The sequence below is a fragment of the Sinohyriopsis cumingii genome, chromosome 16 (genome assembly GCF_028554795.1).
Source record: "Sinohyriopsis cumingii isolate HCF-2022 chromosome 16, ASM2855479v2, whole genome shotgun sequence".
Lineage (NCBI taxonomy): Eukaryota > Metazoa > Mollusca > Bivalvia > Unionida > Unionidae > Sinohyriopsis > Sinohyriopsis cumingii.
In genome coordinates this window covers 89167848-89182497 of record NC_142976.1, presented here as the reverse complement: position 1 = coordinate 89182497, position 14650 = coordinate 89167848, and the positions used below count along the sequence as shown (strand labels likewise).

Below are 14650 nucleotides of genomic sequence, written 5' to 3'. Positions count from 1 at the left end.
TTGTTTTTTTAAACTGTGATAGGAAATGTTTACTTTCTATAAAATGCTATAGAATTCTTTAGAATTAAAGGCTTGAAAGGAAATAAAAGTATTGTATGTTCATTATGTTGTTCCCACTTAGCAACATAATGTAGGTCAGCAAAATAAAGTTTTTAAAGGATTATAATCAAATTTGTTTTGTGTGATACATTTTGTGGTTTTCTACATGATCATCTTTTCTGGCTTAGATGTTTTGGAGAGTCTTGAAAGGGAACCATCTTTAGATTTAGAAAATGCATGTTTTATAATCTAAAATGTTCTTTATTTCCATTCAGTAATGGTCATATGAGAATCTTGAAAAAATTAATTTCATCCTGGAAATGACCTGGAAATTTATCTTTAGAAAAGCATGGGAACCATGTGTCATTTACATGATATTGTTTTGTAGGGTATGGATTAAGAATGCAAAACAAACATAGAATGGAAATTTTTTAAATAAAAATAATAAGAGAAATTTGTAAAATAAATATATGTGTGTATATATATATATATATATATATATATATATATATATATATATATATATATATATATATATATATGAATAATCATATTTATATAAACAAAATATGACACTTTCACCACTAAGAACTATTATGATTTGGAAGATGTGACTAGTGTTTAATGTGCTGATGTGTCATTAAACATTAACTTTTATATTGTTGTTTCTATTGAGCATTGTTTCACTGAATATAACAATCATGGTTTTTTAATATTATTTTATGACAACAGAACACTGCTCAACAGTGTAACTTGGCATAGCCAGTTTTTTCATCTCTTTTTTAAACAAAATATCCTATGTGCCAACAAAGATCTTGAATAAGAACACAAAAGGCATTTAATTTCATAATCAAATGCAACTCTGTATCTTGATAATTTTTAAATGTAAGTTTGAATTCGGACCCATTCATTGAATTCCTTAAGAGTTCATCTAATAAGAATGTTTATGAAATTATCATGTCAGGAGTTTTTAATTTAAGACAAAAAAGTCACATGTATATCATATTTAAAGATGATGAGAGTGTGACGGTAGCATGCATTCATTGCACCTCAGCAAACCAAGGTTGATTTGATCAGTTAGTATGATAAAGGGTTGGTGTTGGCCCAAACAAGATGAGTGTTAGTCTGCATACTGTATGGTTTCCTTGACCTCAATGACTACTTTTAGCCAGCATCTGGGCTTTTGAAAATATTTCAGATAAGTTGATTCAGATTGTTGTTCAATTTTTACAGAGTAAAGTTTAAATTTGTTCATTCATTTTTCTTCGATTTTATGCAGGTGCTGATGCTGACATTACAGAATGAACCGCCGACTCTTGAGTCGGGGGCTGAAGACAAGGACCAGTTCAAGTCCTATGGTAAAGTCTTCCGAAAATTTATTTCTGAGTGTCTTAAGAAGGACCCAGAAAAAAGGTAATGACATCAGACATATTCTTGTGGTAGAAAAAGAAGTAAGGAAAATAAATAATTGGGAAGTTATTTTGGCATTTATTGTCAAGTCTGTATTTATCAACTGCTGAGAGAAAATTACTAAATTTCCACTGGTAGTGGCAACATTGTAACCAATTTTAGCACTGAAAATTTGTGTTTGTCTTCAGGGCATCCTGTTTACAATCGTTATTCAATCCCATGCCAATTATTTGCCAACAGATATGGCGTACACATGCAAGTACCATACAGTGCAATAGCTTTTTATAAATCAAATAATTTACCTGCCTATTTAAGGGAAAACAATAGACCACTAGTGCCTTCTCAGTCGGCTGTTATATCCCCTGTTGATGCAAGTTTATCAGTCATATTCTTTGTCCTAGTTTAGGTCATTGCCACATACTCCCCTTGTCATCTTAATTCTTTGAATTTAGTAGTCGGAAATGCCGACAACAGCTTCAAATCACTCCAATATGCACTATCCACTTGCCAATGTAATGTTAAAGTTACATGTACTGTTGTCAACTAAGGACTGAAACAGAATTTTTTTTTGAGTTGTATGGGTGGAGAGATTTACAATTATAATTAAACACTAATCCTGCAAGTATTTCTTGTTTAGTATGCATTGATTTGGTAACTGCATTACCAACATATGTAGTTTTGTTTCTGTACACACAGAGACACACACAGATACATATGCAATATTTTCTTCAGTCAAATGACTTGGTTTGATACTACACTATACAGTACACATAATAATGTTCTGTTGACATCGTTATAAACTGCCACGCTGCAGACGTAGTGATATGACTGAAAAACTGTTAAAGCTACTTTAAAAACCCAAATCACACACATTCCCTGTTGAAAACTTGTGGATTATGAATAACAGACTGTAGGTGGTTTATTTGTAAGCATTGAAAAATTTCTGTCTTAAAGGTTGTGATGTTTAAGATCCTGCTGTCAGTTTGTGTTGGCTCATGACAAAGTAACTTTAGGAAGTTTCCTGTCATGGAAATTGTAAAGTTTTTATTTTCTTTTCTTTGTACTCATTTCAGGCCTACCGCAAAACAGTTACTGAAGCATGAATTTTTCAAGAAAGCCAAAGTAAGTTGGTTATTAATTTTGTGTATAATTTCATTTATAGATGTAGGATTTTCTATACAGAAAATTGAATGCAAATTTCAGTCCCACCAAGCTCTTCATCGTTATCAGCTGTCTTCTTGTGAAAAGCATGTTAAATAGTGTTAGCAGTTAATTCCATTAAAATGACTTTTGCTTGGGCTTTTAACTTCAGATTGCAATAAATGGACGAATGTTGGTGTAATTGCAAATAGCTACTAGAAAGTGTTGCATACCATATTTTAAGTTTAATGTTAAGGTCTTGTTCTTGGCTTATCATTGTGTATATTTATTTTTTCTTGTTTTTATTCTTTTTGGGCTCTTAAGCTGTTAGAGCTGGAGGGATGGAATATGGTACACTTGACATATAGCAAGAGTTGATATATCAAGAAATCATGTCTTACGAGCATGTTTTTATTCCCTGGCACATTGCTCATTAATTGATAATATTTTTACCTCTTTTTAATGGGATCCCATATAATTAGATATCCCACGTAAAGAGCACCTTTGTATTTCCACAGTGGCCAGTTTACCTTCATAATTATCCTTTCATAATGAGCAGCCAAAATCGTTGAAATTTTTTTTAGTAAATTGAACACTGAGAATGGTCTCTGTAAGGCACTCTTCTATTTTTTGTACATGTTACACATGCATACGTCTTCAGTTTCTGTCATTCCTAAATTCATTATGACATGTAAAATGCAAATTTAGCAACCCAGTGAAGAATGATCCTTCTTTGGAAACAGTATGACCCAGAATTTAAATACCAACAAGAATATAGTTTTTCACAAAATCATTGGAAATGGATGCCCATGAAAATAAATGAATTCACAGTGAATACAGAATCTTGCAACTGTACGGACTTGCTTTAAGCTCACTTAGGTACAGTTCTGAGAAAAAAGTACACGATTAGGTCTGCTTAAAAAACTAGCGATGTTTTCTATCCTTTTACAACGGATACATTATTCATTTACTACAGTTAGTAATTCGTGCACAAAAACTGCTTTCAGCTGTCTTATGTTTCAAAATATGACTATGCACGTGTATATACTAAATATATCCTGTAACTCTCTACTTAAAATTTTTGGAGTAAACATAGTAGAACAGCGTTTATGTACATGTTTGCAAAGTTCTTTCTATGTGTGTGTGGAAAATTATCCAGATTCAGAGTTTTGTTATAAAGAACATTAATGAATGGTAAGATGATTTCAGTCATGCACTGATAAAAAAGTTATATCATATCATATCCAGGTTGTTTTTTTCCAAATTATTTTAAGTAATCTTGTACTTTCGATATTTATCTTGAGTGCATTAATTGATTTATACTCTCTGTGTAGCTTAAGATCGGATGCAGTATTTGAGAATCAAAAGCGTCGTAAATGGTAGTTTTTATTATGTTTTGCCTTATTACATTCTTTATCCGACTAAGTAGGTTGTGTTGTCAAATTGGTGCCTTGACTCTGGTCTGAAAAATTAAGTCTGTATTCTGATATAGTTCACCTAAGTTTCTAAGGGAGAATTTAATATTAGTTTCAAGATGTCTGAAAGACTTCATGTTGAATTATACACAGTATATGATGATTGACACATTTTACGTCATTGTTTACAACAGATTTGGTTTTCAGACCACAATACTCCCAAATATAGTGTTGTGCATTTGCACTGTGAGGGAGTGCATGCACAAACTTGTATTGAAATGTTGACAGCGTCATTCATATAAACATTCTAAAATAGCACATTTTTGAAGATAATTTAAATTAAAGTCAATTAAGATTTGGACATTAGTATTTTGCTTATGATGTTATTAAAATGAACATAACTTTGTCAACTAAATACATCTGTAGTGATTGCATAAATAATTGTTTCTGACTTTGGGTCCTCCATTTAGACCTTTGATATTCAGTGCTATATTTTCATGTTATCTGGACTTGTTTGAGCCTTGGCTTGTCTAAGGTATGTAAGAAAACTTGCCAATAGCTCCCCCATAGGTTGGTGGTTCTTACCAGGGTTTTACTGGCTCTTTCTCCACTAAATTGCTGAAAAATGATGTTAAAACCACCACAACAACAGCAGCTTAAATTGCACATGGCTTCTTTATTATTAAGTAACATGGTTTGAATGCCTATGACTTTGTAAGGCAGAGTCCGCATGTGAACTGAATCATTAGGGTCTTTTTGTGATTTAATGGTAATTGAATTAAATAGAGCAGGGCAACAAGATATTAACAAAAATAGCATCAAATTGCTGCATTTGGAAAATACCTTGAGATTTGATTATTGGCTCTATCCAAGATGTTTGAAAAAAATATTTATTGTCCAGGATATAGCATTCTAAAATCAATACAGTTTGTGGTTTGCTTCCATGTATGCATACGAGATACATTCTCATGTAAGTGATCATTGGAAATATCCTGAGGATAATTAGTATATAGAGGCTCTGGAGGGAAAAAGTAATAGAGCAGATCTGCTATTCTCACAGAGAGGCTCTGGAGGGGGAAAAGTATAAGAGCAGATCTGCTATTCTCACAGAGAGACTCTGAAGGGAAAAAGTATAAGACCTGCTATTCTCACAGAGAGGCTCTGGAGGGGAAAAAGTATAAGATCAGATCTGTGCATGCTGCTTGGAATGGGGGGGGGGGGGCAGGATTATTATCTACCCAGTAATACTTAGAATCTATAAATATTAGCAAATCAAGTCAAATTAACTTTGCCCCTATATATACAATAATAACCCTTTAAGAATGGCACCTGATTGACAAAGATTTAAACTTAATGTAAAATTATGTGTTAAACCCTTCATACTGTTAAAATACATGTTTACTTAGGTCCCTGATTTTCCTTAGAGGTTTGTGGTTATGTGAGTTAAACACCATGTTTCAAAACATCAAGACCCTGGGAAAAACCACTGACTCACAGAAAGCTGCAGGCAGGCTTTCTCACATACCCACATTGGCCAAGCCCAAGATTGAAACCCATGTGGACAGAGGTGAGACGTCATTGATCTGTGTAGATGTGCACTTTAGACCATGTAGCCACACAGGGTCACCCAGGGACCCTCTCATTCTTAGCATAGGAAAGGATTTAGACCATGAACATCATCATGACAGTGTGGATTGCATCGAAGACTGACAGTGTGGATCACATCGAAGACTGACATTGTGGATTGCATCGAAGACTGACAGCATGGATCATATCACACAATCCTCACAGACTTTATGGAAAAAGCTTAGTGGTCTTTGAGGTATGTTGTGTGAAAATGATGCACTGTTTTGACCAGCGGAGATAGTTTACTGAGATGTACCATACCAGAGGGCCCCAGGTGTCCAAGTGATCTAAGGCATTCACCTTTACCAATCTGTACCATACACTTCTGTCCATGTGAGTTTGAGTCTCTGGCTTGGCCAATGTGGGTATGTGAGGAAGATGGTCAGTAGCTTCCCATGGGTTGATGGTTTTTTTTTCAGGGTTTCCTGGTTTTCTCCTCGCTAGAAATATTGTCTGCAATGTATAGCCTATCATGTACTGAAAATGGTGTTAAACCCAAAACAACAAGAACAATGTACCATCCTAGAATATGCAAACTGTATACCAGCTATGCTATACAATTTTTTAAAATAATTCCAAGGACAGTTAATCTGTGACAAGTGCTCTAATGATTATTGCCATCTGTCGCATATAATCCTATGTGTAAATTCCAAAAATGCAGTGTCTAAGTCATACCTGCCGAAATTCTAGATAGTGATCAGGAGTTTTTCACTTTCACATTTTTTAGTTCGGAGTCGGGTATGGGGTCATTGCCTAAGTCAGTGAAATTATTTTATTCAATAAAAGTTTCTTGTAAATGTAGTCAGTTGGATCTGATAGCCTCCATATTTTGCAGAAATGTTAAATCTGGTATTGATTATTGATTAAAATACCAAAATTAAACTTTGGCCTTAGAAGCGTCAAAATTGTCGTAACAGACCTGCTGTGTTAGCCTGCAAAATTTTCACGAATGTGACTCTAACTTCTGCTTCTTTTTCAGTTAAGTCAGTTAAGCTTTTATTTCACGTTCAATGACAAATGCCCAAAATTGTATGCAGAAATTAATATTTTCATACAATAATTCTTTTTTTATTATTTTTTTCTGTGATTTTCTGGGTCGGAGTTAGAAACTTATCGTGACCATAATCCCCTAGTTACTTTCATTGCATTTTTCATTCATAATTCTCCTCATAGCTATTTTGGTGTCTTCTTTTGATTCATTTGTGCAATAAAACCTGTGTGTTCCATGTATATACCATGCTGAAGGCATTAATAAGCTATAATTAGAATATTTATTTGAAGAAGACAACAAATAAATACTCCCTTCCTTTATGCATTTTGGGGAGTTTTTTTATATATTTTGAAGAACAGCCTTGTGGGATGTTTTTTTTGGTTTAAAATTGTATGCTGCCCAGTGACATGCCCTAACATGGCAAGTATTAATCTGGACCATGCATCAATCTAGGTTATATAAAGCATGTCATTTGTCATAGTGATTTTTGCCTAGTAGTATGATGGACAAATTGATAGAAAATGCAGTTCATCCTCTATTCCATTACAGCAAACCTTAAAGATTCTCTCTGACTTTTCAGGAGATTTATATTATTATGTCAAAGTACCTAAACTTGCTTGTGCATTTTCTAATTTTGGCCTCATTCCACAAAGTCTGAGTCCTGTAGTAATCATGTTTGAGAGTCTGTCTGCAAACAATTAGGTCTTTTGGTTTATTCTTCAAGTATGTCACCTATCATAATAACTTTGAGGTACCTTGCAGATCCACTCGTCCTGAGCTAAAACACGTTCAGAACGTTTGTGGGGCTTGTTTAGCACCAAAAGAAAAGGTCATCTGCTAGCCTAGGTGCAAATCAGGTTACAGTGGTCTTCCCTTAGGTAGAGGGATTGACACCAAATCCATTCAGTCATAAATTACTTCATGTGCCTGGCCAGTATGCACTTTACGAAGCCTTGCAAATACCGATGTGCTTTGTGTGTTTTCATTAGTTGAATGATTTATGAGCCCGCCTGAACAAGTCCTGGACATTCCATTATCTGATATAGACCTTTGTACTGACAATTGTCATCATTACTGTCATAGCTGATACTAGTCTGCCACAAGAAGTCAGCCAGTCCTGGACTATGTCTTTAACTCTGTCACAGCCTCAAAATTTTGCTTATATCACGGAGATGGGGTGATTTGCCCTATCGGTATATCCTGTTCCAGTACCCCCAATCCCAAAATGCAGCATATGTCACCCAGTCTTACTAGATTTTGTCTTGTATGACTAGCATAACCAGCATCAGACTTGGTGAACCATTCTCCCACACTATCCAGTACTAGACTTATGGATGTATCGTGGACTAAAACACTGGACAGGTCTGTCAGTTGTCCCAACTACATTGCAGCCCAGTAACAGCTATGTGGACTCCATTTCCAGACATCTGGAACTCGTTTTAGTCCTTTAATGAAAGTCTGTAGATCAGAGTGTTTCATCTTGGATGGATTTGCAGCATATTTGTCTGGTACACCTACTTTATTAGATTGGTGATTGCTACCTTTGCAGGACACTTCCATGCCACCATGCTACTTAAATTAGTGATTGCTACCTTTGCAGGACATTTCCATGCCACCATGCTACTTAAACTGGTTTGAAGAAACACATTCTCAGCCACCAGCTTCCTTCCTGAAGATGACGTTTTCCAGAGAAGATTCAGCATTTGAGTAGTCTTTTGGTTACTACCACTTCCTACTCCGTCAGTGGCCTCGTACAGAATTCTGCATTTGTCAATCTTATAAAAAGATAAAAACAAACCGCCTTCTTTAAAACAGCATCTACAGTCTTGTTGAGTTAATGACATTGCTGCTTCAAAAAGGAACTTCAAGACCCAAGCAAAGGATTTCCTTTTTGCATCAGACTTTAACCTGATTTGGTGTTGGTTTTTTTTACAAAGGATACATGCCAGTCTTTTTAACTCGGGTCTTAGCTGTTGAGACAGAGACAGAGACATGTCTGGTCTTGGAATGGCAATAGAAAAGCACATAATTCAGGTGCCAAGGTGTGGAATACCATGTTTCAGCAGGTTTTCAATCCAGTCCCAGAGCTGTTGAACCTGCAAGCCTGGCACATATCCACAAGCCCTGAGAAGGAAACAGTTCTCTGAATAAGTGGTAGAAAGAATTGCTGAAGCAACTAGGTCCATCACTCTGTATGTTTATGTAGGGAAATTAATTGTTTTTACCAGAGGTGTGCAAGCAGAACCACTCCTTTCCTTTAAAACCTTATTGCTACACATGGCGAACTGTCTCCTATGGGGTCTTCAAGGAGAAGTTAGTTCCTGTCACAATAAAGGGTTACTGTTCCATGATCTCAGATCTGTTTTGCCATCATGAAAGAGAGAATATAGGCCAAAACAAAGACCTCTCCAGCCTTCTTGAAGATTTTGACCTATCTCAACCCAGTGGTCTTGGCCATTCATCCAAAATGTAATCTTCCTTGAGATCTGATGTGGCTGAACAAGACATCCTTTGAACCTCTGTGTAAAGTTTCCATGATTTGACTGAAATACATAACCAGTATCCTAGTCACTTTAGCTACAGCAGAAACATTCAGTGAGATAAAGGCCTTAACATTGACCAAAAAAATCTGCAGTTTTGCAAACATGGTTTGATTTTTCTCATGGTGGCCCAAGTTCTCCTTTGCTATGAACAGTTTCCCAATTATGGGGAATTAGTTATTTGTTTTGAAACTTCTGTCTTCTTTCAACCTTTCATCCCAGGGATATGATGGGTTATCTGCTTTGCAAAACAAGAACTAACCAAAGACCAGATGTATTTTTCAAAATTGGCCCAAAGGGTTATGATAGTTACCACATGCATAGCATTGGAAAATAAGTGATATCTAAGTTGCATCTTCAAGCCATGGGATGCACGACTGATACCATATTCTTAAACTTTGTCTTCAAGATCTCTCATCCCAGAATGCTAAATTCAGCCTGATGGGACGTATATCAGCAGCACAATAGGCTACCTTCAAGGTCATTCATCAGCTTTCTAATGATTCATCTGTGAAAGAAAATTTTGTGTCTAAAAAATGCTTCCTGACACAAGACCATGTGCTAACCAGCACACATCTCACATAAGACTTGAAATTGCTTCACGTGCGTTAGGAGACTGGGGGCTGGACCAACTCAGGAGTAGGGTGTGTGACTTCCTCCACCTTCTACCTATTCTCCTAATGATCTTATGGTCAGCTAATGTATTTGAAAATGAGTCAGATATGTTTCTTCTGTAACACCTAATATGGGCACACACTCGCATGCCATGCTGTGGTTAATTCCTGGAAGAGCATGCACATCCACTCCAATAGTATTTGTTAATTAATAAGATTTGGCACCAGTCCTGCTTAGGGGAGACCAGTCTTGTATGATGTGTCAAGGCAAAGAAGTTGACCTTTTACAGCCTCTTTTCCAAAACAAGCAGAAAGAGAGCTTTTAGCTTGGAGGACTGAATTTGTGATTTGGTAAATACACTTTGAACGGATCATGTAAGATTATTGAAGAAACATAATTTACATTTTACTTTACAAAATTATTATTGCACATTGAACAAGATCTGAGACGTCTTCTCACCCTAAACTGCCAGTGTCCACCTAAAGCTAATACAAATCCCATATCTTGATGATATTTGATAGAGGTTTATAAAATATATCCTAGACACCTCACCCAAGATACATCACTGGAAAATTTGTTTCCACAGGGTAACTTTACAGGGAACATTTGGATTTTAACCAGATTTGGCATGCAGTTTTATGCTGATGATGATAACTTGGGCAAGGCTTATTTTCAGCATTCTGTTTTATCATCAGGAGGGTTTATGGCCTTTGCTTCATGGCTTCGTTTTCTGTAACAAAGAATCATAGACTTAAGCCATATTTTGCATGCAGCTTAGTATTGCTAAGACCTTAAAATGACTTACATTTCCAGCTTAGTATTGATAAGACCTTAAAATGACTTGTATTTCAAGTTTAGTTATTGTTGTTATTTTAGGGTTTAACGCCATTTTTCAGCACACGATAGGCTATACATGGCGGCCAGTATTAATGGTGGAGGAAGAACCCGGGAAAACCCCAGAAAGAACCACCGACCCACGAGAAGCTACTGGCAAGCTTTCTCACATACCCACATAGGCTGAATCCGAGACTCGAACCCACGCAGACAGAGGTGAGATGGCAGTGATCTGTAACGGAGAGCGCTTTAGACCACTCGGCCACTCGGGGCCCCTTCAAGTTTAGTATTGATAAGACCTTAAAATGACTTGTATTTCCAGTTTAGTATTGCTAAGACCTTAAAATGACTTATATTTCCAAATTAGTATTGATAAGACCTTAAAATGACTTGTATTTCCAGTTTAGTATTGATAAGACCTTAAAATGACTTTCATTTCCAGTTTATTGATAAGACCTTAAAATGACTTGTATTTCGAGTTTAGTATTGATAAGACCTTAAAATGACTTGTATTTCCAGTTTAGTATTGCTAAGACCTTAAAATGACTTATATTTCCAAATTAGTATTGATAAGACCCTAAAATGACTTGTATTTCCAGTTTAGTATTGATAAGACCTTAAAATGACTTATATTTCCAAATTAGTATTGATAAGACCCTAAAATGACTTGTATTTCCAGTTTAGTATTGATAAGACCTTAAAATGACTTATATTTCCAAATTAGTATTGTTAAGACCCTAAAATGACTTGTATTTCCAGTTTATTGATAAGACCTTAAAATGACTTGTATTTCCAGTTTATTGATAAGACCTTAAAATGACTTGTATTTCCAGTTTATTGATAAGACCTTAAAATGACTTACATTTCCAGTTTAGTATTGATAAGACCTTAAAATGACTTGTATTTCCAGGTTATTGATAAGACCTTAAAATGACTTGTATTTCCAGTTTATTGATAAGACCTTAAAATGACTTACATTTTCAGCTTAGTATTGATTAGACCTTAAAATGACTTGTATTTCCAGTTTATTGATAAGACCTTAAAATGATTTGTATTTCCAGCATCACACTCATCATTTACAGGTATTTTTTGTCCCTGAATGCCCATCATGTGCAAATTTTTAACTCTGATTGCCGTGCTTCTAATTTTGGTATTGGCATCTTTATGAATGATTATATAATCGGATAAAATGTTGTGTTGGTCATATTTTCTTCTAACTAACCTGTGATTAGTTTATAATCTATCAATCTTTCTTCACAAATAGTTTTCAGCTGGAATGATGCAGAATTGAATTTTGGTACAATCACAGAAATTGTAATCGATTAATTGGTTACTTCACTGAAAGTGACCAGTGCTCAACAGTCAAGAAATTAGAGCAGCATTAGTTAGTGATCAATACTTAACAGTCATGTAATCAGAGTAATTTTAATTTGTTGACCAATGCTCAACAGTCATATAATCAGGGCCATAGGCAGTATTATTTGGTGACCAATGCTCAACAGTCATGTAATCAGGGCCGTAGGCAGTATTATTTGGTGACCAGTGCTCAACAGTCATATAATCAGGGCCGTAGGCAGTATTATTTGGTGACCAATGCTTAACAGTCATGTAATCAGAGCCATAGGCAGTATTATTTGGTGACCAGTGCTCAACAGTCATATAATCAGGGCCGTAGGCAGTATTATTTGGTGACCAATGCTTAACAGTCATGTAATCAGAGCCATAGGCAGTATTATTTGGTGACCAGTGCTCAACAGTCATATAATCAGGGCCGTAGGCAGTATTATTTGGTGACCAATGCTTAACAGTCATGTAATCAGAGCAGTATTATTTGAATTTTAATCAAATTTAGCATGCAGTTTTATATTGATGAGACCTTCAGCAAGTTTGTTTTTCAGCATTGAACATCATGTACTGGAGTTATGGTCCCTATTTGCCTGTTATGATGTTGGTTTCCACCTCATAACTTTATTATGAAGTGTAGGATTTCAAATAAATTTATCATGCAGTTTTTACTGAGGTCTTGAATGAGTTTTATTTCAGTTGCATCATTTAAAGAAGTTATGGCCCCTGATTATCCATCTTCCAAAGCTTTTATTTCTGCAATAGAACATAAGTATCATTCAATTTCAACTATATATGGTATTCATTTTATACTAATTAGATCTCAAATGAGTTTAATTTCTTGCTTTCCATGTCATGATGTAGAGGAGTGATGGCCCCTTATTTCCCATCCCTCGTCTAGACTGGTTTATAGAGGAGTGATGGCCCTTTATTTCCCATCCCTCGTCTAGACTGGTTTGTAGAGGAGTGATGGCCCCTTATTTCCCATCCCTCGTCTTGACAGGTTTGTAGAGGAGTGATGGCCCCTTATTTCCCATCCCTCGTCTAGACTGGTTTGTAGAGGAGAGATGGCCCCATATTTCCCATCCCTCGTCTAGACTGGTTTCCACAGCATTATTTTACCTGTTGTACATCAGTTCAGTTTAATGTACAGTTTTATATTGATGAGATATTGGATGTTTTATTTTGAGCCATCAGTTTCTCATGAAATTAATAATTATGACCTAAATACAATATGGTTAATTCATGGAGTATGGGCCCTTTTGTTCCAGATTTTAGTTTATTACAGTCACAGTGCACACTATTATTGGATTTCAAACAAATGTCTTGTGCAACTTTATATTACTGAGCTCTTGCATGAATTTAATTGCTAACATTTTAATTTTCTTTTCATTTATGTCCCATTATATTTGGATACGCTTTTTGTATATATCCTATCTAGAAGCTTCCAAAGCAAATTGTAGCATACATGGTTTGTTGCTGTGCACCCATCTTTAAACCGCTAATTGTTTGTTGAAGCTTGTCTAACACTGCTGTATTCAAACTGTATGAAATTTGTAATGTCTGTTTATATAATTGTGTATTTGTAGGATGCTAAATTACACACTGTCTTAAACGTTTGCTTACAATGAGATACGTATTGACCCTCTAGTGCAGATTTCAGTGATTTTACATTTTACTTTGGAGTGTTGATTAGTACAAAATTATTATTAATATTGAAGATAATCCTTCAATATAATCCTTTTCCGTTATATCAATTGCTTTCCACAACTTCCTTATGTGCGATATATCACGCATTCTTGTCAAATTGGTAACAGTATTGTCACCATCGACAATGATATAATGACAGAGTACTGTACATTCTCTCTCTGCACATCATTGCATGCCAAGGATTTAGACATTTTGAGCATATAACATGTATTTCATTTAACATGAAGAGAAATGTATAACTGTTTAGCACATGGCAAAACATTTTTTTTTTAGTATCATATCTGACAGTATCACTTTTCTGTTGTTGACATGGATGAGGATATGTTGAAATTTTGTCAGGTCATAAGTATTATCTATATCAATTGCTGTATTTGACTGTACTCTGACTAATATTTAAATCAAAGTTCAGTCGAATACAGCAAATGATATTGATAATATTTTAAACTTCACTGATTGCATTTTGCATTTTAATGTTATTTCACAAGCTCTGTTCATCCTAGAATCCGCAAACTAAAACATTGTCTGCATTTCTTTTAATACCACATCCTTGCAACAAAAGAAGGTCTGCATGACCTACATTTCATGTTTTACTGTTTTAGGTTAAACTTTTTGCTTTTAGCTCATGATCAGCTAGTTTTTCTTTGCATCCTGTACATTTAGTGTTCAACCCAATTTAATGAAACTTGCTGAAAGGATGCATCTTCATGAGTACTACACCCTCTTTAAAAGTAGATCACTGTGACATATATTTCAGTTTGGTGACTTTGATTAAATTTTGTAAGTTTCTTTTTAAGCTATATTCAGGCTAGAATCCTTAAACTTGATGATTGTCTGTAGTACTGTTTCAGCAAAAGGCATACATTTCACATTTTACTCGCTTTAGTTTTTGCATTTTGCTCATGACCACATTTTTTTACTTCTTGTATAATACTGTTAGACATCAGTTCATGAAATTTGGTAAGAATATGCATTGTACTATATCCTCA

The 14650-nt window shown here is 35.2% G+C and overlaps 1 protein-coding gene across 3 annotated transcripts in view; it reads left to right on the top strand.

Moving 5' to 3' along the window:
• The window catches only part of LOC149780967 (serine/threonine-protein kinase OSR1-like), a 79708-nt gene that overhangs the window by 32805 nt on the left and 32253 nt on the right, over window positions 1–14650 (top strand). For 2 of the 3 annotated variants that reach the window (XM_089938078.1, XM_089938077.1), the window contains exons 8-10: window positions 1319–1452; window positions 2523–2571; window positions 11672–11692. In XM_089938078.1, the coding sequence (XP_089794204.1) occupies window positions 1319–1452; window positions 2523–2571; window positions 11672–11692 (204 nt within the window). The remainder of the gene's footprint in view (window positions 1–1318; window positions 1453–2522; window positions 2572–11671; window positions 11693–14650) is intronic. The other variant, XM_089938079.1, reaches the window with a different exon arrangement.